Source organism: Cyrtonyx montezumae, unplaced genomic scaffold (genome assembly GCF_038088225.1).
Source record: "Cyrtonyx montezumae isolate F1298 unplaced genomic scaffold, pur_monq_1.0 scaffold_9, whole genome shotgun sequence".
NCBI classification, from domain to species: Eukaryota; Metazoa; Chordata; class Aves; order Galliformes; family Odontophoridae; genus Cyrtonyx; species Cyrtonyx montezumae.
In genome coordinates, this window is record NW_027072100.1 from 11,241,238 (window position 1) to 11,264,989 (window position 23,752).

The 23,752-nt window shown below is 40.6% G+C and overlaps 1 protein-coding gene across 4 annotated transcripts in view; it reads right to left on the reverse strand.

The window, feature by feature from the left end:
* Window positions 1-2,301: 2,301 nt before the first annotated feature.
* GNAS (GNAS complex locus) overlaps window positions 2,302-23,752 on the reverse strand; it is a 126,702-nt gene continuing 105,251 nt past the window's right edge. For 3 of the 4 annotated variants that reach the window (XM_065754445.1, XM_065754446.1, XM_065754447.1), the window contains exons 6-12: window positions 10,145-10,199; window positions 7,202-7,275; window positions 6,756-6,814; window positions 5,537-5,657; window positions 5,030-5,160; window positions 3,928-3,995; window positions 2,302-3,517 (exon numbers count right to left, since the gene is read on the reverse strand). In XM_065754445.1, coding sequence (XP_065610517.1) covers window positions 3,371-3,517; window positions 3,928-3,995; window positions 5,030-5,160; window positions 5,537-5,657; window positions 6,756-6,814; window positions 7,202-7,275; window positions 10,145-10,199 — 655 coding nt within the window. In that variant the 3' untranslated portion in view covers window positions 2,302-3,370. Of the gene's footprint in view, window positions 3,518-3,927; window positions 3,996-5,029; window positions 5,161-5,536; window positions 5,658-6,755; window positions 6,815-7,201; window positions 7,276-10,144; window positions 10,200-21,961; window positions 21,967-23,752 lie in introns of those variants that run through there. The other variant, XM_065754448.1, reaches the window with a different exon arrangement.

A 23,752-nucleotide genomic window follows, 5' to 3' on the forward strand; every position in this document is an offset into this window, starting at 1 on the left:
ATATAGACCCTTTATAATGGAAATACTGACACAACCTCAACTATAGTGATGCAAATGTGCCCTAAAACACTGTATTTGCTTTTATTAATAAAAGTGGTAGTGTTTACATTTGCAGGTATCTTACACTTCAGCATCACAACGAATACTGAGTAGAAGGAGTAAAATTTTGGCTGTAAGGTCAGAAGTTTCCAAACAGATGAATGAGACAGAAGTGAAAGTCCTCAATTATGAACACAAGAAGTTCAAATAAATAAATAAAACAAAACTAGGAAATATGGGTAAGCATTAGGTTGGAATGGTTCAATTAACTGCAAATTATGGCCACTAAATTAGAGAGACAGAAGAAAACACAGTAACTTATTAAACAGCAAGCATTAAAGCTTTATGGTTTCGTATTTAAAAAAAAGAAAAAGAAGCTGTTAAAAATAAGACTTGCATTTACCAGGCCACCAAACTGCATGGACTAATAAAGAGACTAACGAAGGCAATACTGAGACACTAAGACACACACACACACACACACACACTCCGTACTTGTGCAACTCAACTGTGTTCAGAACAACTGCCTTTCTCCCCACTGAAACGAACAAACAAACAAACGTCCCCTAAACAATTCTGGTCATGTAAAGCTTTACCTGAAGGTTTCTTAAACTGTTCCTGCCTCACATAGCTCATTGTTGCGATGGATCATTATTGGAGGATGAAGCTGGGATCTCTGTGGGTGGTTTAAGTGGAGGGGCTTTGCTTCTCTCAGGTGAGAGATTACATTCCTTACACCACCACACGTCCTCCCCGTTCATAACCGTGGTGTTCACACCAACTCCTCCGAGGCTCGAGATTAAGGGTTGGCACTAAGGTAAAGATTTTGGCTCCTGTAACTAAAATTAAGGCTCACAATGGATTTCCTCTTGGCTCTGCGAGTCCCATTGTTACCTCCCTTCACCTACGGGCACTGGATACGCTCTGCAGTGACCGAGGGCAATTTCCAGCCACGTTCCCCTGCAGTTCCATCAGGGTCCGGTGACAATTTTCTAAATGCGTGAAGAGGAAAGGTCATTTCTCAAAAACAAAGATCAACTGCAGCTAGTATTGTCAGGTGAGTTAGTGTCTTCTGAAAAATCGATAGCAATTCTGAATTATTTGGAGTGTCTGGGACGTGAACTCCGTCCAATCCCAGCTCTTCACACACGTGAAAACGGACAAAGCCATCAATCTTCGTTTAGAAGTTCAGCCACAAAAGCACTGAAAACTCACAATCCTCAACAGCTGCAGTCTGAGCACTGAAGGCACCTGGCACCTGAAGCAAACCTTAGCTGCACCCCACTGACCACACCCTAACTTCCATTTCAACTGCACCTCTTCCCAAACGAGAAACACGCCCCCTTGGATGAAGGGAAGATGGTGTGAAAGGCAAAGAGGAGAGAGTTTGCTTTCCTTTGAAAGTCACTGCGTTAAGATCCAGATCAGTTTAGGGGTGTAAATGAGAGGGAACAGGGGTGTTTGAGTAATATAAGCTAACACTGTTCTAGATGTGTTATTACAGTTGTAATTTCTGACTCTGTACAAATTGTACACGTAGGTTTAGACACATGAAAAAGTAACACACTCACAGAGACATAAAACACCTAGGTATAAAATATAAAGCAGTGTAGTAGTTACTAAAATTACATGCTCTCTTATTGCTACAGTGATTTTTGCTCTTTTTCTTTTTACTGTACCACATGTTGTTCTAAGCATATAATTTGCATAAATTATTCAAGTTTAAGAAAAATCCACACATCTTCACTTTAAGCTACTTATATAGTTAATATAAAACAAAAAGGTTCTAAAGTATCTCTTTATTAAAAGAGAAATAAAAATGTCATTTGAAACTGGAATTCAGTGGCCAAATCCAAGGGCAGTGCACACCTTGTCATCGTGGTAGGATTATGCCCACGCAGTGGAAGTGGAGGTTGGTGGGGTATTTGGCCCAGTCTAGAGATGGTCACCAGACCTGCATGATGCCCTACGTGTTTGTTATTGTTCTGTTTTTGTCTTTAGCAAAAAGGACTATGAATGACCAAAGACTAACATTGATGATTTGTAGCAAAATTTGGTTTATGTAGAAACAAGCCATGTTTTGCATTTGGATAGAGATTTAAATGAATTAAAGCTAAAATTAAAAAGCATGATGCTGCAACATCTGGTCACTTGTTGAAGACCTCACTTTTAAAGTGGTTAAGTTTGCACAATTTATACTTTTTTCTTTTTTTTTCCTTTTTATCTTTTTTTTCTTTTTTTTTCTTTTTTTACTAAACAGTATTTTTCCTTCTTTTATAAACCAGAAAAACTAAACTACAGATAAATTTTCCCTACCTTGAGCTAATGCTGCAGATAGGGTTGACAAAGCTGTACAGCGCAATCAAACATACTTACATCTTAGCTCATTGTACAGGTACAGCCATAATCAAGGCACAAAGATCTTCTACAAGTTATTTTTTTTTTCAATAAAGTTGTACAAAATAATACATTTTACAGTCTGTACAAGAATAATAATCCAGCAGTAAAATAAAAAATGAGGGGAGGGAAGAAGAAAAAGAAGGGAAAGACTGTGAGGACTACAGTCCAGATAATGATTTTTATAGCAGACGGGATCATCAGTGGACAAACTGAAAACAGTGTGTGGTTAACTCTGCCATCACAGGCCATATGCAGTTCAATTCATAAATGTCCATGGCTGTCTTAAGACCACCAAGACTGGTTCTAAAAATACCCTTCTGAAAGGTAGCAGTTGGTTTTTGCACTGTCTAGGTCTTGTAGAATTGTCAGTATTTCCGTTCAAAGCCACATTACAGTCAGAGAACCAAACCCAAGTGTCTGTCTTCAAACTTGGTCTGTGACTTGGCACCTTCTTTACTCTGATGCAGTGAATGGTACAAAGTGGAGATCACGGGTTATATGATTACGCCCACAACAGTGCTAAATTACCTAAAGTATTCTCTCCCCAATTTTTGTTTTATGCTTTAAATTTTAACCCCCAATTCTTTCAGGTGCTCCACATTCAGGGCTTTCAATCATTCAGTTTATTTCTTTCTTTTTTTTTCTTTTTCTTTTTTCCTTTTTTTTTTTTGTTTTTGTTTTGTTAATAACAGTGTTAGGGAGTCCTCATGGAAATGGCCTTGTAAGTGTTAGGGGCCATCTCAAACTGTCCGAGGGGTACAGAAGCAAGCTTAGAAGAGCTGCTATTGTCCAGCAAGGAGAAAAAGTTGAGGGGTGCAAATCAATGGGAGATTCAAACAGTTCTCTTCTGTCCCTTGTGGGCAAGGGAGGTTTTTTTTTTCTTTTCTAATAAGGAATAAGGAGTCCAAAACACAGAGAAAAGTGCTGTCCATCACAACAACTCGTATTGGCGAAGGTGCATGCGCTGAATAATGTCCCGACAGTCATTGAAAACCCTCCGGATGTTCTCTGTATCCACCGCACACGTGAAGTGAGGATAGCAATAGTGCCTTCCATCTCCACTTGCTGTGCTGATTCTCTGATAGAAGAGATAAATAAGAGGTTACATTAAAACCAGAGAAAACAAAAAACCGTCTCAGACCTCATGTGAATGAAGGTTAAGGTAGGTCTTTAGTCTTTGTCTTTAGAAACGATGTATGGATAAAAGCCTGGCTCCACTAACAGCAGCAGCAATTCACTCATAATTCTCCAATTGGGGTTTCTTATTTCTCACCAATGCTTTTGCTATTTAATTACAGCCTGTGTCAACAAACATACCTGCAAGAGCAGCTAATAAAGTGCTGAGCCATTAAACATATCTGTTTTGTTCAGTGCAGACATCAAATATAAACTACACAAGAAGTGGCAGCATTTTTCAGTATTAAGTGCCTAAAAGCCTGCATTTAAGAAGAACCACATAAGCAATACTGAATGAAAGGAAATACTTACAAGAAACTCATCTCTAATAAAATACTTGGCCCTTGTAACTCTGGGATCCTCACCAGGCTCTGGTGTTGCTGATTAATAAGAAGATAAACATCTCATTAAAACACACATTTTTTACTGATAGCTCCTAAAGATTGTATCTTGCCCAGTTTTCAGTTCACGTGTGATAAAAACATATATATTTTGCAAAACTGACTAAGAAATAAAATATATATATATATTTAAAACATCAAGATATTAAAATATTTGAACAAAGTACTGTTAAAGCACCTCCAGTAGCTGACATCTGGCAGATTAGAACAATGACTCCAAATATGACTGAAAGGAGTACACTCTTGCTGCTATTGGGTGTCACACCTCAACAGCTTGGCAACTGTACCAGTGAGGTTACAGATAAATTGTAATTAATGAAGATATTCCATTTACTATGGGTCTGTTTGTGTACAGATGTATATATTTGCACAATTCTGTGAGGAAGGCCCTTCATTATAGGCTTCCTATTAAAAAAAAAAGGATCAGCCTGCTGACTCGTGGTAACCACCCCTGACACCAGGGTCAAAGATATCCTTTAGGTATGTGCTACAGTTTCCAGCAGTACTGGTATAAACGGTATCACAAACTACCACCAAAGTAAAGGATGAAAACCATCAATGTATTAAACAAATAAAAGACAGGTTTGTCACATTATAAAATACCTAAAATAGGATAAAATATTTCATTTGAAAGGGACCTACAAAGATCATCCATCTTCTCCAACTACCTGACCCCTTCAGAGCTAACCCAATGTTAAAGCATATTAGAGCATTATCCAAATGCCTCTGAATACAGACAGGCACGGGGCCCCAGCCACCTCTCCAGGAGACCTGCTCAGGTCTTTGACCACCCTCACACTCAAGAAATTTTCCCTAATGTTCAGTGGTAACCTCCTCTATCACAGCTTTGTGCTGTTCCCTTGTGTTCTAATTCTAACAATACTGCTTGGCTGAGAAACAACGAGGATTATTTATCCTTGCAATTTTCAAATCCTACCTCAAATTACCAAAGCCATTACAAATGTGATTAATAATACAATTATAAATTGCTGAAAAAAACTTAAAAGTCTTACCATCATCTGGTGTAGTGTAGCGAGCAAATTCTGGAAAGTAGTCTTCAATTTTCGATTTCCCTGCTAAAACTTTCTCTGCTAGCAAATCTTGTTTATTCAGGAAAAGAATTACTGAAATGGTCCGTAGCCACCTATAAAAAATTGAAGCTGGATAACTTGAGATGGCATACACAGGATCATTTAGTAAAAAGAAACATAATCTAGATCTGATGTCATGAGCCAATATAGAAACTGTGAAAGGTGACTTCTGCACATGAATTCAGCAGTGTAATTCAGGGTGTACACACCCCAAGGTTTGGTTTATATGGTTCTTAACACTCAATACAGCAACTTGTAACTCTCTAAGGTGTTCTTCAATTAGCTGAGTGCATGAGACATTAATGTGACAAGGCAAAGGCCAGCTCAGACCAGGCTGTGAGAAGCAAACAATATAGGTTACTCTCTAACAAGTCTTCACCAGGATTACTAGTTTATTTGATACTAACAGTGAAACTCGAATTCACAGACCTGTTGTTCCAGATACTCTTGAAGAGGTTTAGTGCTTCCTGAAGCCGATTGGTCTGGTTGTCCTCTCGTATAACCATGTTGTAGCTACTGCTGGCCACCACAAATATGATAGCAGTCACATCTAAATCAAGAAATATTCATCAGTTAGTACCAACCTTCAGAAGAAAAACAAAGAATTTAAGAGTTCATGAAAAAGTTGCTGAAGTTTCAGCTTCATGAGGAGTTCAGGCTGGAATGCTATTATTTACAGCTTTGTAAGTACCAGAAATCAAAAAGGGCTGCTATCTTTTGCCTGGAGATATTCACAGAATTACAGAACTCAGATTTCCGTGTCTCTCTGTGGCCCAGCTGCTCCATACCCCTTACACTGACTTCTAAGATCATCTGCCTCAGACATCAACAGCAGAAGAGATGAGTCAGATCATGAGGTAACAGGAAGAGGAAGGAGCAGAGGTAAAAATCAAACAAATCTCTTATAAATAGCACAGAGGAAAATACTGCATAGTAATCTCACAGACATCAGCAGTGTTCAGCTGATACTCCTGTGACAGAAACTGCAGTGAAGAGAGTTCTAAGCCACATCCTAGCTCCTCTCTTCTGTAGGATCTATGATGATTCCATGATTCTATCTCACTGTAACTTGTCTAAAAAAAGACTTCTGCATAACTTCATAAATATTCTGCCCAAAGAAGAAAGAAAAAGAGGAAACTATTTTCACCAACTTTAGCGTTAAGAAAACTTATGTGGAGAAAGGTTTCACATGGTAACAGATACAGAGGTGAAATAAACAGCTTTAGTGAGGGTGTGTGCAACACTTCAGGATACACACAGAACTACCTCACTTTAACTGCTTGGATGTTAGGAATACAGTCTCCTACAATAAACTGGAATATCAGTGTTAAGATTCCAGAGCTAACAGAATGCCTGGGGAAAAAAAAAGCCTATAAATGCAATTAAACCAAGTGAGGAAAGCTGAAAAAGGCTATGTTTAATCATCAAACCTTCATTCTTTCATTCCTTTCCACCTACATTCTCCTTTCCCTACATCTCCCAGATTACAGTTACAAAAGTTTACATGACAAAAAAAAAAATTCCATCCAGTATGACTATTCAGCCATTTCCTTAGCAAGCTACATGGAAAAGAAGATGGCTTTTACAAGGTGAGAATATAAGACCATCATTAAAATTATTATTTCATAAAAACAAACTCTAATCATACCATTAAAACACTGGATCCATTTCCGGCGTTCATCTCGTTGCCCTCCAACATCAAACATACTGGAGAAAAAAACACAAACTGGGTCACAGTACTTCTCAGACAAATGAAAACACTGCATATAAGAACTTTTAGGACTTCCACGTCACAGAAACTAGAAGAAATCAGGGATGATGAGATCCTTAGCAGCTATCACTCCACTGACATATGCAAGCAGGGCTTTTTACTACAAAATCTAACTGTTTGCCCTCACTAACACCTACAGGTAAAGAGTAAGAAATTCTGGCATATGCACTCTGCAGGTTCATTTTCATCTTTACTAAGACAACACTAAAAGAGGTCCTGCAACAAGTCATTTGGAGGTATTACTTCCTCCAATTTATCCTGGTTCTTCTACGCTATATCAAAGAATGGGAAAAAATAGAATATGTAAAAGAGAGGATACTTACTGAAAATTTACTTTGTCCACCTGAAACTTGGTTTCAAAAATTCCTGATGTCAAAACTCTGCATCTGAGAAGATCCTAGAGCATAAAGGAAAAATAACTGATTCAACATACTGTATAATTCTTTGCATATCCAGCAAGAGAAAGGAAACTTTTTACTTAGTGCTGACAGCGTGCTACAAAAACAGTGAATAGAGCATTATGTATCTGCATTCCGACCTCAAAAATGCCTACACAAATATCCTTGTGCTCAACTTTAAAAGCACATACAGTTCCACAGTCAAGGTGCCAGTGCCTAGCCTGGAAGAGAACACTCAGCAGTCACTTACAGCAAATGCAGAAGTTCAGACCCATGGCACAATCATCACTGGAGATTCACATTCACTGATTTCAGTGGGACTGTGGTGCACAGTAGCATCTTTAAGCAACTACCAACCCACTCCCAAGCTCAAAGACAGATCTCTCCCCCAAGCTACTCAGTGCTTGGTTACTGAAAGAAGTGCCTAGGACTCTGAATTTGCCATCTTTTTGTTTTTCCTTAAAAGAATCAGCTATTCAACCACCTACATCTGAAAAGAACTGTTTCTCAAAGATAAGATTTTAAATGTCCTATAGAAACAAAAATGATAACAATGATTTGAGAGCTATAAAAAACTGAAATGACTATTCTTGCTACAAAGTCCTATTATGTAGGTTGCTCTGAAAGTAATGCCTCCTATTTATTTCCATGGAAACTACAGGAAATACAAAGAGTACAATAACACTATTTGATAAATTCTCAGCTACACAACACTTGTTTTTAACGTAGTCACCACTATCAGCTATGCATTTTTGCCAGTGATAAAAAACAGCATGCATGCTATGCTTGTATAAATCTGCACCAGCAGAGGTGAGCACTGTTTCACAGGTGCGATGCTGGCACTGTTGCTAGGAAAATATTGCCCACATGGTCCATCTTTCATCAGTCTGAACAGATGGAAGTTGGACTGTGCCAAATCCAAATTATATGGTGGGTGTGGTAAGATAGTCCAGCAAAGACTGACAATGCACTCCGTGGTCCTCAGACTGGAGTCTGACGTTATTCTGTTGCAAAAAAGAAGGCTGTCTTCTTCTCTGGCCTGGAAATGGAAGCATGAGTCTTCAGCTTAAGTCAGTTTCACAGTGTAGTAGTGGTGAGTTGATGGTTTGTCTGGGTTCCAAGAAATCCAGAAGGATCAGCTCCTTCCTATCCCAAAAGACAGGGCTCATCACCTTGCCCCCTGAGGGCTGCACCTTGATGGAGAATGCACACGCAGTCACTCTATGGACTGCCATCTTGTCTTCATCTCATAGTGGTGAAACCACGTCTCATCACTGGTAATGATGATCCAGGAAACTGCCACCTTCAGCCTCATGTTGGTTCAACAGGGCCTGACAAACTTGTACATGGTTTCCTTTCTGTCCCTGTGCAAACATTTGTAGGGCTCACCTGGTCCTGCTGATCCCCATGCACTTAAGTTGATATTCATCCCTGTACACAGCTCCCTGCTTATAATCTGCATGGATGAGCTGATCAAAACTCTCTTCATTTCATGGTGTGACAACAGTGCACGGTTGTCCAGGATATGTCTTGCCTTTCACATCGCTGTTGTCAATGCTGAAACATACCACCCTCTGCCTCATTATGCTCACATCCAATGTTTGGTCTCCACGAAGGTTCAGAAAGTGTTGATGACTATCAATAGGTGCCATTTCTTCTGCACAGAGGAATTCAATCGCACACCTCTGCTCCATATGCAATTCCATGTGAGACTACATTCTGTCACACTGCCCCTCTGATGCCATCTGTCACGTGGCAACAAAACGTAACAGAATGTTGGTGGGAAGGTCCAAGCCCTGCTGCCACAGCACCAATATCTGCCTCTGGTGTGGAGAGTACACATTAGAAAACAGGAGGCATTACTTTCAGAGCAGCCCTCTTAAACACGAACAAAACGCACTCTTATTTTTCATTCGTGTGCACTGAAAAGCAGTGACAGATTTACCTAGCAGGTAATTAACACTGATGAACCTATTTTGTATGAGCATCACACACAGTCCAACAGTAACTTACTACAGAATACCACTCTGAATTCAATTAAAGGTTTTATAACTTAGGGTTTAAAGTTTGGTGTTCTGCACAGCAGATCCACACAGCAGCTGAAGTGTAACATTTGGAGTATGTAGACAAGATCATGAACAGATTGTAAAAAAATGTATGTGCACAATACAAGCTCTGTTCTTAGCACACAGGGATCAAACTGGTTAGTCAAATCAAAACCACACAAAATCCAAAGGTTATACGACACTGTTCAATCATTAATCAAAGTGGCTACATTTTAACATCAACAGTAAACTATTGTTGTCTGGATATTTTAATACTTATATTGAAATATTTGTATGTAGATATTGATCCCTGGGTCTCAAATAGTTTGACAGTTCTAATGGCCTAATACACAGAAGTAAGTTTGACAAAGTGTGTTCTCTGGAGTTCTGCACCACTAGAAACCAAAACGAGTGTGACAGGAAAACAGCCAAATAAAAAACACTACCTACCTCAAGAAAAAAATGTAAGGAAGCAATTTAATTATTAATTGCACTCAGTAGTTATCAGAACAAACATGCAGTGTCCCAGAGGAAATCCACAAGGGTCTGTTTTACTGTAAGCCTGTGTGGAGTTTGTATGCAGTCAGGGGTCCCAAACAAGGGCCTGAAACAGTTGTTCTTACTGCTACTTACAAATGCAGTACTTACATACTTACCTGTAAGTAACTACTCCAAATAGATAATAAATAATTTACTCAGTACAAGACTCAAACGACACAGTAATTTTTACTGGAATATTGAATGTGTACAGTAAATGGTAATGACTGCATTAGTACCTGAAACAGCAATCAGAAAATTAATGAGAAAGATAAACTGTCCTTACCTGGTCAGACGGTGTATACTCATTTTGTTTGACTATGTCAATCTTGTCTAGAAAACTGGGGAAAAAAAAGAAAAAAAACAACCTTTTTTTAATTCTCAGAAAAATTAAATAGATATATTTATTAACCAAGGAGTTCCCATGTGTCAGTGGGTAAGTTCTAATGCATTCAGATGCACACAGAGCTGAACAGAAGTAAAATGCTCCACACTCCCATGTGAGCACCGAGAGCGTGCAGCCCTGCAGCAGCCAGCAGAGGGCGACGGCCTCAGCTGCACACAACGGGCACTGCCCTGCACAGCCAGCACCCAGCACCCTGCACCCTGCACCCAGCACCCTGCACACCCAGCACCCGGCTCCACTGGGGCGATTCTGCCACAGCACCTGTACAACATAAGCTGCTCCTGCCAGCAGTGACACAATGACTCCAATACATTGCCTACATGCAATAATCCTCAAAGTCACGTTTAAGTAAATACGTTTGGTCACTGAGTTATTTAGTAAATGAAATCCCTAAACTGATTTCATCGCAAGTTCAGTTGTGAGAGAACACTGCTACTGCTGTCGACTGCTGGTAAAAGCAGTATGAGTAGGTATGGATGTAAAGGAGGCACAATAAGATTTGTTTTCTTCCAGTTTACTAGAATTTGAATAAAATAAGGTAGAGTCTTTTTATTTTTTTTTACAAACTGTAACCTCCTAATCATCTTTCAGCTTAACTCAAACATCTCCAGGAACCAATCTGTGAAGTCTGTGGTGTTACTGTCAGACTCAGATGCCACAAACCAAGCCCTGAACACAGCCTTGCTGCTCCAGGCACCTTCATCACCTCGCCCCATGCCAAGTATGCAGCAGTGTGACACAGGCCCCAGACACCTTTCAGTTTCATACTAATAGGAGATTAGCTGGAAATGCTTTTACACTTAACTCCACTGATAACATTAATGATTAATCAGTCCTCAAACCAATACTCTTTAGTTTCCTTTTAAATTCCTGTGCCTTCATTTTGCCCCGACGAGGCAGAAATGACAGTGAAAGATGAATTTTCTCTTCTGATCTCCGCACACAGAGAGGGATGCTGAATGTGCACTAACTACAGTCGTGAGCAACAACTTAAAGGGAGAAAAAGGTGATCTAGCCTCAGATTCACACATAAGAAACCAAAATGCCATGAAAATCAGTCAGGGTTTTCAGCCCTCAGTTTCAGGCCCTACTGCCCCACAGGCTTTCTAAAGACGCAGTGCAGGGGAAGGAGGAAAAATGACTGCATGTTTTAACAGCAGCTTTGGAGCAAAGGCTGTTGCCTAGATTACCCTTCTTGTTTCAGAAGGAAAAACAATTTTTATTAGTCTGAATTACAGAATTTACAGCATATCAAAATGTACCGAAGTAACCATGCTATTAAAAAAGTAAGACAAAGTACAATTTCTGTTCTGAAAGAAGACAGAGACAAACAAAGATAAAATGGATGACCAAACTGATTTACTGCTCAATTTGCAAGCTGGAGTTTTCCCTTATCTCTTTCAAGCTGATAAATAATGCCTTTTTATTCCAAAGGAAAAGAAGTAAAGCTTTTCGTTCGGCACACAGAGGATGTTAAATACGGTTGACAATCATGAATTCCAACTAGCACTAATGCTTTCACTTGACAACGTACTTTTTTAACACCAGTTTCAGAATCACAAGGAGATTTCAGAGGTTGGACGATGCCTGAAAAATGTTCAGAACACATCACATCCATAAAGATGTAAAGGTGATCACTAGAGCTTCCAGACTTCTCGCTCTGAACTCACCTACGCATAACACTCGGTGCAAGGTTTCACAGAAGGTTTTTCTTTTGTTTTTAAACATACTGCTAATCAGCTTAATGGATTTTGGAAACGGACAGAAAATAAAAACAAGATACTGCTACAACCTGGAACTGAAAGTACAAACCTCTTACTGTTGTTTATGCAGACTATTTTTAGGCCTGTGATTTCCTTGAAAAACATCAGCCACGCAGGAGAAGCAGTACTGTACTTGAGATGAAATCCAACAGCAGTGCTCATGCCAGGTAAAACAAGTTGGGATGGAATAAACATCTTCTTTCCCCCAGAAATGAGCACCACCACTCAGTAACATCTGATGCTTGTAACAATACAATTTCAAGCAGAAAGTCTTTCACTGTGCAATAGTTACCAGAAAACCTACATGGCTTCTAGAGACATTCGAAGGAAACCAAGCAAAGCAATAATGCTAAATGAACATTTCCTTCTGTGAGTATCAATTTTCATTAAAAAAAAAAATTCTGCTCAATCAACTTCAGAATGGGATGAAGACATTAATTTATTCTTTTCTTTCCACAAACATTGAAATGAAGCATCATTCTCTCAATTAACAACTGGAAAAAAACATGTGGTCTGAAATAAGCAGCAGTAGTGGGCGCACAAGAGTTCAGAAAAGTTCAATACACTCTGTTCAGAGATGTCTATGTTAGTCAAGACTGAATCAAACTTACCCAGTAAATGAAACTAATAATTGAGTGAGGTGAGAACAAAGCTTAATTCAAAATGAAAACAAATACAGCATCATTAATTTTTATTTTTAGCTCTTATTGTGCTCTACCCAAAATAGAAGTAATACCTTGTGTGCTGAGTTCATTGCTGTTAGACTGTGCTAAGCCTGCTGGAGAAGTGCCCATCCACTGTGTCAGCAATGAATTTCACAGCGAGAACAGTAAGCGACCTTGGTGAAATTACTTAAACAAAACTATCAACCCACAAAACCAAATTTTATATTGAGATTTGCACCAAGATACAAAGTCAGATTTTCTCTTCTGTGAAATTCTCCCAGAAATTATATGGCAGAGCTGTTTTCCAGAACACAAGTTGTTCATTCAGCACTGCTGCCAGTTCTCACTTAGGGCAGATTCTGAACGTGACTGAGTAACAGTTACTGCTCTGCAAAATACTGACAGTATAGGCACTTCTGTCTATACTACTTAACAGAAGAAAATAAAACTACTGCTATGCTGCTAGGAGATGTGCTACAAAACAAAACTGATTCTAGGTCATTCATAACCAGCACCACTGGCGAGGAAGCATCGCTAGGACAGCAGCAGATGCGTCCATGGGATATTAAAATGCAAGGTATTAATAAAAAATGAAAACAATCTGAAATTAAAACCACACTTTATCTTTGGATCCTTTTCCTCAGCGTGGGGAGAGAAGCAGCCATATGAAATACTGACACGCATCGTTGTGAAGAATTCAGTTTCTTTAATTGTATGGGATGTGCATAGAGAGCAGGACTCATGCAGACACACAGAAGCCCTCTTTAGCTCCCCCTCGGTGTAATTAAGTCATACGCATACCACCAATTACTCCAGATTTTTCAAGTTTATTAAGCCAAAACTGTGCCCTAACTTTCCCTTCAATATGTATGCAAATTTCTGATTAATTATGGAGTTTTTCTCGCATAGGAACAATTGCTCTGGTTTTGCTTTATTTCTCTTTGGGGGGAGCTTGCTGAACCACCAACGCTGCCACAAGACAGGCACGTAACACATTAAAGCCTCAGCCTCCAGAAACAGCACACTGCACCACTTGGCTAAGAACGGGGATGGGGATATTAGAGAGCCTTTCCTGACAGTCTTTTCAATACACAATAACCTAACGCTTAAGTCTTTGTGATTAGGTGGAATGGTTGACAGATAAGAACAAAATTTGCTCTGTCAAGACAGGGTTTTGTTTTCAGTCGAGAGTAACACCAGAAATGTCTCTTCAAACTGACAACACACCTCTATTTGAAAAGCTGCATTTCAATCAGCTTGTTTTCCTGTCAGCATAACCTGAATTTGTATACAAAATGTCTCCGCTATGACATACTAAGATCCCATCTTTAGTAGTGGTAGATGCTGCACATAAATTCAAAATTTCAAAGCCAACTAAACAGAACATTTGTTTGTAACTTACTTCCCCAGCAGCAGTACGGAACACTGTATTTGTGAAATTTCTGGCCTCTGACAGCCTTGAGGTATTTTACAGACAGTAAATCACGTTCACAAGTCCTGTCAGCCTTAATTCCTGCTGCATTTCCTGCCTCTACAATCATATCCCGAACTGCACATCTTAGATTAATCTTATTTTAAAGACAGAGGAAAGGGAACGGGGGGGGTGGGGGGGAGGAGGGGGGAGACTGAGGCACACGTGGAGTACGTTAGTTGCCCAGAGTCCCTCAAGTCAGTGGAAATGGAATTTTCATTTCCTCTGAGTCATGCGTTTCAATCAACATATTACTAAGAATTAACCACTCATATCTATCCTGATCACCTTTAAAGCAGCCTTCACAATTCAGATTTCTACTTCTGAGAATAGATTAATATTTGTTTGATGATATTCCTAAAGAACAAACTGTACAAATGTGGGGCATGTCTTTACTATTTATTTGCACTCTATCAGGGGCTCCAGAATTGACTCCAAGCTCTTTTCAAGCAGAAATTTAACTCAATATGAACAGCGTTGATAAAACAAACGGGTATTCACACTGAGAAACGTATCATGTATGCACTGTAACTTTAACACAGTTAAAAATAAAAGATAAAATACAGAGGGGTTTTCCAAAGCCTGGAAAGTCAGGTCTGTCACAGTGTGAAACCACGGCTGCCCATCAGGCCAACACACTGACAGCAAATCCAGGGCACAGCATTTACTTTCTGTTCCAAGCGTGCACATCCACTCTGTCTGCCCTCAGCTCTTTCTGCTCCTGCTGCACTTGGGAGCAAGCAGGAGATTAAGGGGGGAAAAGTCCTTCTTAAATCAGTGACAAAGATTTCTGTGACATTTCAGCTGGTTTATTTTGTAAGAGAAGCAGAAAAGCAGGCAAAGTCTCAGGCACGTCATAAATAAAATAAGCAAACATTTGATCTGCCGGTATTTATGGTATCCTGCAAACCCAGACCGTCTGTGAAACCAAACCTGCCACATTCTCTCTCAAAGCGCAGTTAAAATTAAAATTAAGGCACGAGTGGACTTTTTTTTTTTTAAAGCTACATTGGTATTTTCTATGACTTGCAAAGCTGGAAGTTCTGCCACTGACGCGGTCGCAGAAGACATGCCACCGCCGTGTTCCTGGATCACTGCACATGTTCAGAAAGGCCCTACTCTTTTTCCCCTCAACGAAACTAGATATGGAAATAAAATACAAGCGTATCAAAATCTTTGGGTTACTTTAACTATCCCCCCCAAAAATTAAGAAATAATCAGAGACGAGCACATTTGGACAGCGCTGAAACAAATGCAGTCAGTGGAACTACAAGAGCACTGCACCACGTGTCAGAATAGCTCAGATACACTGTTCTGGTAACAACGTCGTGTGTGCCGGTTCTCAGACATGAGGACACCACCAAAGCCACACTTCTATCACGCACGAACTTGGATACGTAATATAAGACTCAAACAGGCAGGAACCTTCACTAAAATTTCCCCCCAAAACTGCAAATGTGTTTTATGTGCAGCTGGAAGCCAACTGCTTGCTGGCACCTCCTGGCTGAAGTGGTGAGGCTGAGGATGAGGCCTGGCCGCGTGCACGTGGCTGGCCGTGCTGCGTTCCAGCCGCTTGGAGGCGGAGGGGCACCGTGGCTCTCATTTTGTAGCAAATAATGACAAAGCTGAAAAGTATGACTCCATATATTTGGAATCATCTTGTGGTAATCAAGGTTACAGTTCCTTATATGGTGTGGAGAACATGAAGCACGCATTAAAAAAATAGATTATTAAGACTATGGAGGATAAAGAAGTGCAACTGATGCAAAAAAAAAAAAAAACCCAACATAACAAAAACAAAACAACTCTGAACAAACCCAACCAACCAACTCACGGAGCCCCATCGTTCTGTGCTGCCACGAAACACAGACCTTGCTGGTCGTGCACCCTGCTTCCCAAACTGAGCACTTAGAAGCACGCAGCTCTCCCGAGGCCGTGAGGCATGAATGAATCCTGGGCAAGCAGGGCTGGATGCAAACCCTCCTTTCCAAAATGGCTAGCGACTGAAAAGCACAAATGGGGAAAAGGCAGGAGAAAAGGAAAACCTATTTAAAGAAATGGTGGTTGTCTCTCTTTTTATTTTTTTTTTCTCCCTGCCTGTCTAAAGTTAGTCTGGCTCAGAGGATGCACTAACTTTCCCAATCAGTTTTACATTACAGCACGAGGCCAGAAATAGCTCCCAGCCGCCTTGGCCTCCAGCATGGTTGCCATGACAATGGAACCACAGCTCTATAAATAGCTCGGCAGCACCAAATCTTGTGAGACACATCTGGAAGGGGGCCAGCCCGGCCCCAGCTCTGCAAATAAAAATAGGTACAGGCACTTTCAAAGGCTGCAAAGGTACAATGCACCTCGCTGGGGCAGGGAGCGATCCCAACTGCTTGTTAGCACAAGGTTTATTTGATAGCTGATTTAGAGAGAAGTATAAAAGTTGCTTTATTGCACACTAAACTGTCAGCCTCTCTAAGATCTAGTTCTCCTCCTCTTCCCCTAGTCTGCAGCAAAGCCTTTTGAAACCGTAACGATGAAGTGTTTTGCCCACGAAACTGTTAAAATAAGGAAAAAACAGAAGGAAAACTCTCCCCGCTGACTATTGCTGTAGATTTTTAGCTTCGGTACATTTAAGCTCTTATGTGAGTGCCACAGAGCCGGGCTGGGGCCCCAGGAGGGCCGAGGCATCACGCAGCACCCCACAGCCCTGCACCAACCTGCAGCTCAGCACCAGCACCGCTGTGGCCGTGCTCAGACCGTGCCCCTAACCCGGGTCAGACCCGAGGCGCAGCACAAAGCCCACTGCTACACGTCTCTGCTTGACAAAACTGCTTTTTCAACAGGCATTTTCTTTCCCTCAGTGGGTGAGAATACGTTGTATTTTTAGCACAGACTCTTCATCAACCCATTCAATTACATCCAAATTATCTGTGTGGGAACAGAATGTTATGTCAAAAATGTTATTCAGTATATTTGTCAATATTACCCAACAGTAGGCATTTGTATAATCAGGAGACTCAATATTTTCTGCAGCGCATGAAAGCAACAGTTCAGGAATAAGGCTGAAGTTGTACGGCTTTGCATTCAGATACGGGAAATAGCAGTCCATGTGATATAACACAGCAAACACAACTCTCCAAACATACATTCTTAGCTGCTCTGTCAAAAGCCAATAGAGACTACAGATGGTAATCAAAATACTGCAACTATAATAAGCCCTAAAGCCACAGCGAAATATCTTCCGTATGCCATAAAGACCCCAGAGCACGCATTCAACACAAACTGCACCATCAGCCCACAGGATTCCTTTAGGTCCCTCCACAGATATTTTCACTTCCAAAAATTGTAGAGTAGTTCCCATCCAAGCTTAAATCTGGATGTAAACTTCCCTCCCCTCCTTCTTTCACCACGTCCAGCTCGCTCAGTCGCCGTCTGAACAACGTATACACTTCAGAAAAAAACAGTTTCCACAAATATTTTTGGAAAGCGTGCTTTATACCACGCGGTGCAGTGCAATTCTGAATGCACTGTTTTTTTACGAAGGTACTTCAAGATCACTTAAGAGCCTATCATCAGTGGGAAGTTTTGATTTGAATGATATAAAAAAACCCCTCACATACATATATTTCTTGCTACAGGCAGCAAAGTCACAAATAATGACAAGACCTGACGTGCACAGCACACACATGCTCCCAGCTCGGGAGGGCCTCAGCTCCTCAGCTCGGCCTCAGCTTTGCAAGGATGCTTCCCCCATTTGCTGCTGCTTTATGCTCCCTCTGACCGAGGGCACATTTTAACCCAAACATCGCTGATCACAGGTTTCCAAGCAAAACCCTCTCCCCTTGCTTCCCCCATCAATGCACAAAACAAGGCCCAACGCTGCGGGTTTTTAAAGCTGCCTTCATTCGGGCTTTTAATACTTGTAAAATGGTACTTTCGCACTCTCACAACTACCAAATCAGGCTGATTAAAAACAACATCCTACCGTATGCCTCCAAGGCATACCCCACAGTACAAGCCTGAATATGTTAATAACTCCAGAACAGCCCCTCACCCCACCCCAGAAACCGTGCCAGGAGGAAACTTAAGCTGATCTAAGGCTAAGGTTGGGTCCAGAAATGAAAGGTAACGGTATGAATGAGATCACTGTGATCTGATCCCAGGGCAAGCCCGAGGCAGGAACACTGCTAAGGAGTAGGGAGGAACATGGTGCAATCCTTATTAAAAGATGACAAAAATGACATGGGAAAAGAAACAGCAATTAAACATTCACACAGCTAAATTTCTCAGTTCCCTTCCCTTTCTACTCCTTTTCTCCCTACCTTCTCTTCCCAGATTGCCAAAGCAATGAGAGATTTAGAGCTAACTAATGACCATTCGTTGTAAAACACTATTAACCTGTTGCTTCAGATACGGGGATGCAATATCTTCTCTACGAATTAAAACAAATTTGTTTGTCGTTTTTACTTAACCCTATTTGTAAATTAGTGTTTAAAATAAGAACTGAATTAACCAGAAGTTAGAATATCAGCTACCTCTGAATGGAAGCAGAGTGAAGGTCGGCGATTTTCTGTTGTAAGATGTTTTGAACTGCAGACTAAGGTCACAGACCAAGTCCAAATACAGCAGAAGATGCCAACACAGCAGCATCACATGCTGCATTCCTCCTGTGATTGAACTTGGAGGGAAACTTCAAATGTAATAATTTCTAAAAAAACAAAACAATCTGGGACGGTACAGAACAGATCACTCAGTACAGGCTTGAAAACAGTTTATGCTTACTTAGACTGAGAAGACTGTTTAGGCAAAATCACTTGGGCAAAAAATCAGTATGAGTATTTCTTAGCAGAATTACAGAGTTCCTCTACAGAAAATAAATTCTTTTGAAAGACTCCTAACATTTCGGAGCTGCTTCAGTTTCAGATTTCATTTTTAATAATACAACAACTACAAACAGTAGCTCTATCCCCTAGTGAAGGCCGCTCTAAGCAATTAAAACAGGTGAACCCAATGGGATATCCTTTCATTGTGTTTAAACAAATTATTTACATGAACCTTGTCCTTACGGTCTTTAGCTCCCTTCAGAGCTATTGAATCAGTAGAAATGGATTCAGTTGATACAGACCATCACATAGATATAATTTAAAAATTGAATTATCATGACAAAATGAGTGACATCAGGATTTCTTGTAAACATTACTAACAAAAAAATTACAAGATTTTTTTTTTGGAACAAATTTGTCTTAACACAAAATATGATGCTTGAATCATTTGGGTTTTTCACAGAACTGCAGGGGTTGGAAGGGACCATAAAACATTCAAAATTCAAAAAGTGGGATAGCTGGGACTTCACAGTATGAGATGCAGGCATGCCGGTTTTCCTATCTGAAGAAATGGAGACAGCTGCAAAAACAGACAAATCAAATTGGACAGTACTTATGTTTTTCTGCTCATGTGCGTGTTAGTATAACGCTATAGTTATACTGCTCAGCCTAAGCACTGAAAATGCAGAACCAGGAGCTTCCCCAACTGTATCTATAAATAGGCATCACCGTTTCTAACAAATTTTAGAAAAGGAGGTAGGGGGAGATGATCTGATCTTACACGACAGAAAAGGAATTCTGCTCCCAGGATTGGTTTCCGCAGGAACTAGGGAAGCAGTTGTAAGGCAGAGGATGAATATGGGCCCCAGATGAGCCCAGAACAATAGCAGGACAAGCAATTGCTCTGCTTTGAGTGCAGTGAGAGGGACGACTTTATCGTCTTACTTAAATATACTTGAACAAAGGTCTTCGGAGAAATAGTTCAGTTATATTTAATGTGCGAGAATATAAATCCTACAATTCTGCTTACTTAAGCACCATCACAACTGCGAGATTTTTGCTCAATATTTCAGGTTCTTCTGCAAAAATGCAGTAATTTTGACAGTTATCCTGCTCATTGAAAGCTCAACTCTTTCATCTCTTTGATGCCAGCACCACACGTGATGACTGCTCCAGGCACTCCTGGCTGGAATGGGAGGCAGCTTCTTCACAGATCTACCTGTCAATACCTGCTCTGAGCTGACAGTTTAAGGAATTCACAGCAGCTCACATTTCAGCTTTTCCTTTTTCTCAGGGGCATGTCTTTTTTTTTTTTTTTTTTTTTTTTTTTAATACATTCTTCTTCTTTCAAACTTGGGAAAAACAACTCCAGGCCTCTGTAAAAGGAGGCAGACAAACTGGCATCTAGCATTACAGCACACCTCTCAGAGCCAAAGTGAGCTGGAATATTAAGTTACTCTTCTTTCTTGAAGCATTCACTCAATCATGAAATTTAATACCAAACATATGTGAAAAAATTAATTTTAAAACAAACAATTGGTATAGAACTGCAACAGCAATTTCACACTTTTAACATTGAGGACTGCAGGATACTGTGAAATTAATTCCCCCCAAGTATCTGTTCCTGCATTCTTCAGCCAAACAATAAAATGAAGAAGTCAAATTTCAGTGGTTGCCTCTAGTACATATCGCATTCAGGCAGATAAAAGGAACAAGAAAACAAGCCCAAAGACAAATTTAAAGACAAATAATGAAGGCGAAGATACCCCTTCTGTGGGAAAGCCACTCACAGGGAGTGACCACACTTCTGAAGAAGTACAGCCTGCACTTATTTTCATATACATTTAACACATCAAACAAAAAGAACCCCCAGTCATCCTGCTCCATGATTTCATTCTGCTTACATGTTCAGGATCCTTTTTCACTACTTCTAAAAGAAAACCCAAATATAGGCCCTTCAGCTTCACTCATTCAAACACTGTTTGTGCAAATATCAGTACATGGTCACTGACTATGGAATATTTCCCCAAACTAGATTTGAGTATTTATTTCTCCTAAGCTTCAAATCAAGTGGACATCTCACAGAATATCCTGGCTTTAAAAAGGCTCAGGAACTTCCTGATATGATAAGCCACCACAGAATGATTTAAAAAAGATGTAGCCCCTTCCCCTTCTCTTCCCCACAGACCTGCTAACTTAACTTATTGTAATTAAAAAATACTACCTCCTTCAAATCTCATCTCCCCAAACAGAAGGATAACTACAAGACCTTATGAATGACATTAAAAACTCTGACCATTAAAATGTCTGTAAAGCAGAAAGTACAATACTCCTTATTTTTACGAAACGTATTTTAACACTTGCAAACATTTTTTAACGTGGACTTCTCTGGGCCATGTGCTTTTCAGACTAAAGTAGCAGAGAACATAGAATTCAAGTGTGTGCAGGAAAACTAAAAGCCCTGACACAGCACAAACAGCCTATTTCCTCCCTCAGCCAAGAGCCATGTCTGCTGGTTCCGGCACAGAAAGGTTTTCTGTCGTAGTTTACACAGATCAGCAGCTGCAAAAAGTGGAACAAAGATTGGACTGGAATAAGACTGTGGAGATAGGGGTGATGGGTGCACATGTGCAAAAAAAGCTGGCGAGTGAGTGCTCAGGGAAAAGGAGGTGACGAGAGATCTGGATGGACTTTAAGAACACCTTATTTTCCAGCTAGCTTAAGACAATGTTATAAGGAGGAAGTGATAACACAGTTGCTTCAGGTAAAGTTTGTTCTTTTAAACTAGCTTTACTGAATCTGGTTATTACAGAAATATAAAAATGCTGTAATTACCTAAATGATTACTGAACACATTACTCATAGAACTTAATTATTTAAGCATTACAACCCTAAAAACCATCAATAACAGAATGATTACCTCTACCTTGAAATAGAACCTTACAGAGAGGAGAACACAGAAGGCTGAGCAGGTCCTAAGAGTGCTGGTCAGATGACACCTGTGAACCACAGCTGCAGTCTCAGCACCCAGATGGGATCCTCCAGGTCAGGCTTCAGAGGGGCCACGGAGTTAGAAAGGCCCATGCTCTGAGTTTTACATCCTCCTCCTCTGAAATGGTTCTCTGCAAATTCAGACAGCACAAGAACATCCTCCCATGCTTTATAGTATACCAGAAAAAACTCTGCTAAATTACTGCCAATCTCCCAGGAACCCCAGTGTTTAGCCCCTCTTTTCTCAGGAAGTGGGAACAATGGGCAGGAGAAGGATTTGAGCCATTCTGGTCACGAATCAATACAGAACAGTGCTGCGAATCCTACCTACTGCAGGTAGTGTGAAACAAATGCAGCTGAGAGGTGGAAAATAATTTCATCTCAGCAAGCGTTAATTCTGAAACTCCAGTGATGCTGTGCATGCTGACATCATTAACAACTTTATTACCCCGGAAAGAAAGCCTCACAGAGCTCTGAGCAACAACTCACTTAGCACCATGGGTGGGTGGCTGCCCCTCTTTGCCTCAGCCCTGCCAGCAGCAACCCGAGGAGAGCAAGGCCAAGCTGCAGGCCTGTGGTGGGCACCCATGTTCCACAGAACTGCTCATCCCAAATCCCGCAGGATGGCTTAAAGCCATTTCAGCAGAGCACATGCACGTACCTTGACAATCGCTTTGTCTGTAGAGGGCAGTGTCTTATGTTTGCATTTTAAATGGCTGAAATCTTAAACCTAAATTATTTATTGCAAGATTAAAAGGTTTCTCTTGTACACAAAAGGAACATCTAAACAGACTCAGGGGAAGAAGTGAACAAAAGCGGATACTAAAAACCATGGGCTGAATTGCTGCAGTGGGAGAGATGAGAAGGGACTAAGAAGGTATTTCCCTACCCCACATGCAGTGAGTGTTCCCACATCAACACACATGAGGGGCTGTGAACCCTGCTGGGGCTTTGGCCTCTCTCACAAAGCTGTGCACAATAACTGACTATTATTTTTCATAAAAGACATTCAAACAAGAATCCTCTTCTAATGTCTGAGTGCAAGGAAGCACTACAAGACTTTGCAGTCTGGTTCAAATATCTGCTGAAAGTTTAGAGGGCATCTTACAACCTGCAGATTTGGCAATAAATACACAATTCAAAACTGCTAGGAAGCAGAGGCATGTAGTAGCAGTACTGAAATGGCCACAACCCAGCTATAGCCTGTGCTGGCTCACCTATGGCTCTGATACCTGCAACCACACACTATGCAGCTTGAAGAGCAGAAGACAATTGCAGGATTTCCATTTGTTCTGCATTACTATAATTAGAGCTTCCGGCTCATGGCTTACACTAAGAACAGCAGCAAGAACTGCGAGGTGGAAGAGGCTGAGAGCAGGTGGGGCAGAATGGGAGAAAGCCTAGAGGGAAAGCTCACTGTTCTGCAGAAAAATAGGTGCAGTCTTACATATACCATATCACCCACTGACACATGGTCATAATGTTTAGAGACTGTGTCTGTGAGTGAAATACAGCTGCTATCACACTGCAGCATTTTAATTCCACTTCCTGTAGCAGCAGTGAATTACTAGATTCACCACAGAAAGAGGGTACCTAAGAGCAGCAACTGATATGTTAAACAATAGCTAATAACTTGCAACTACGAAATATAGCAATTTCCTGCTCTTTTTCTACATTTTTCAGACCAAGACATTTTTCACCATATCTTGAAGACACTAGCTGCCCTGTGCTGATTGTTATGTAGCAGGTGCAGAGCTCCCAACACGGCATTCTTCCCTTACCCT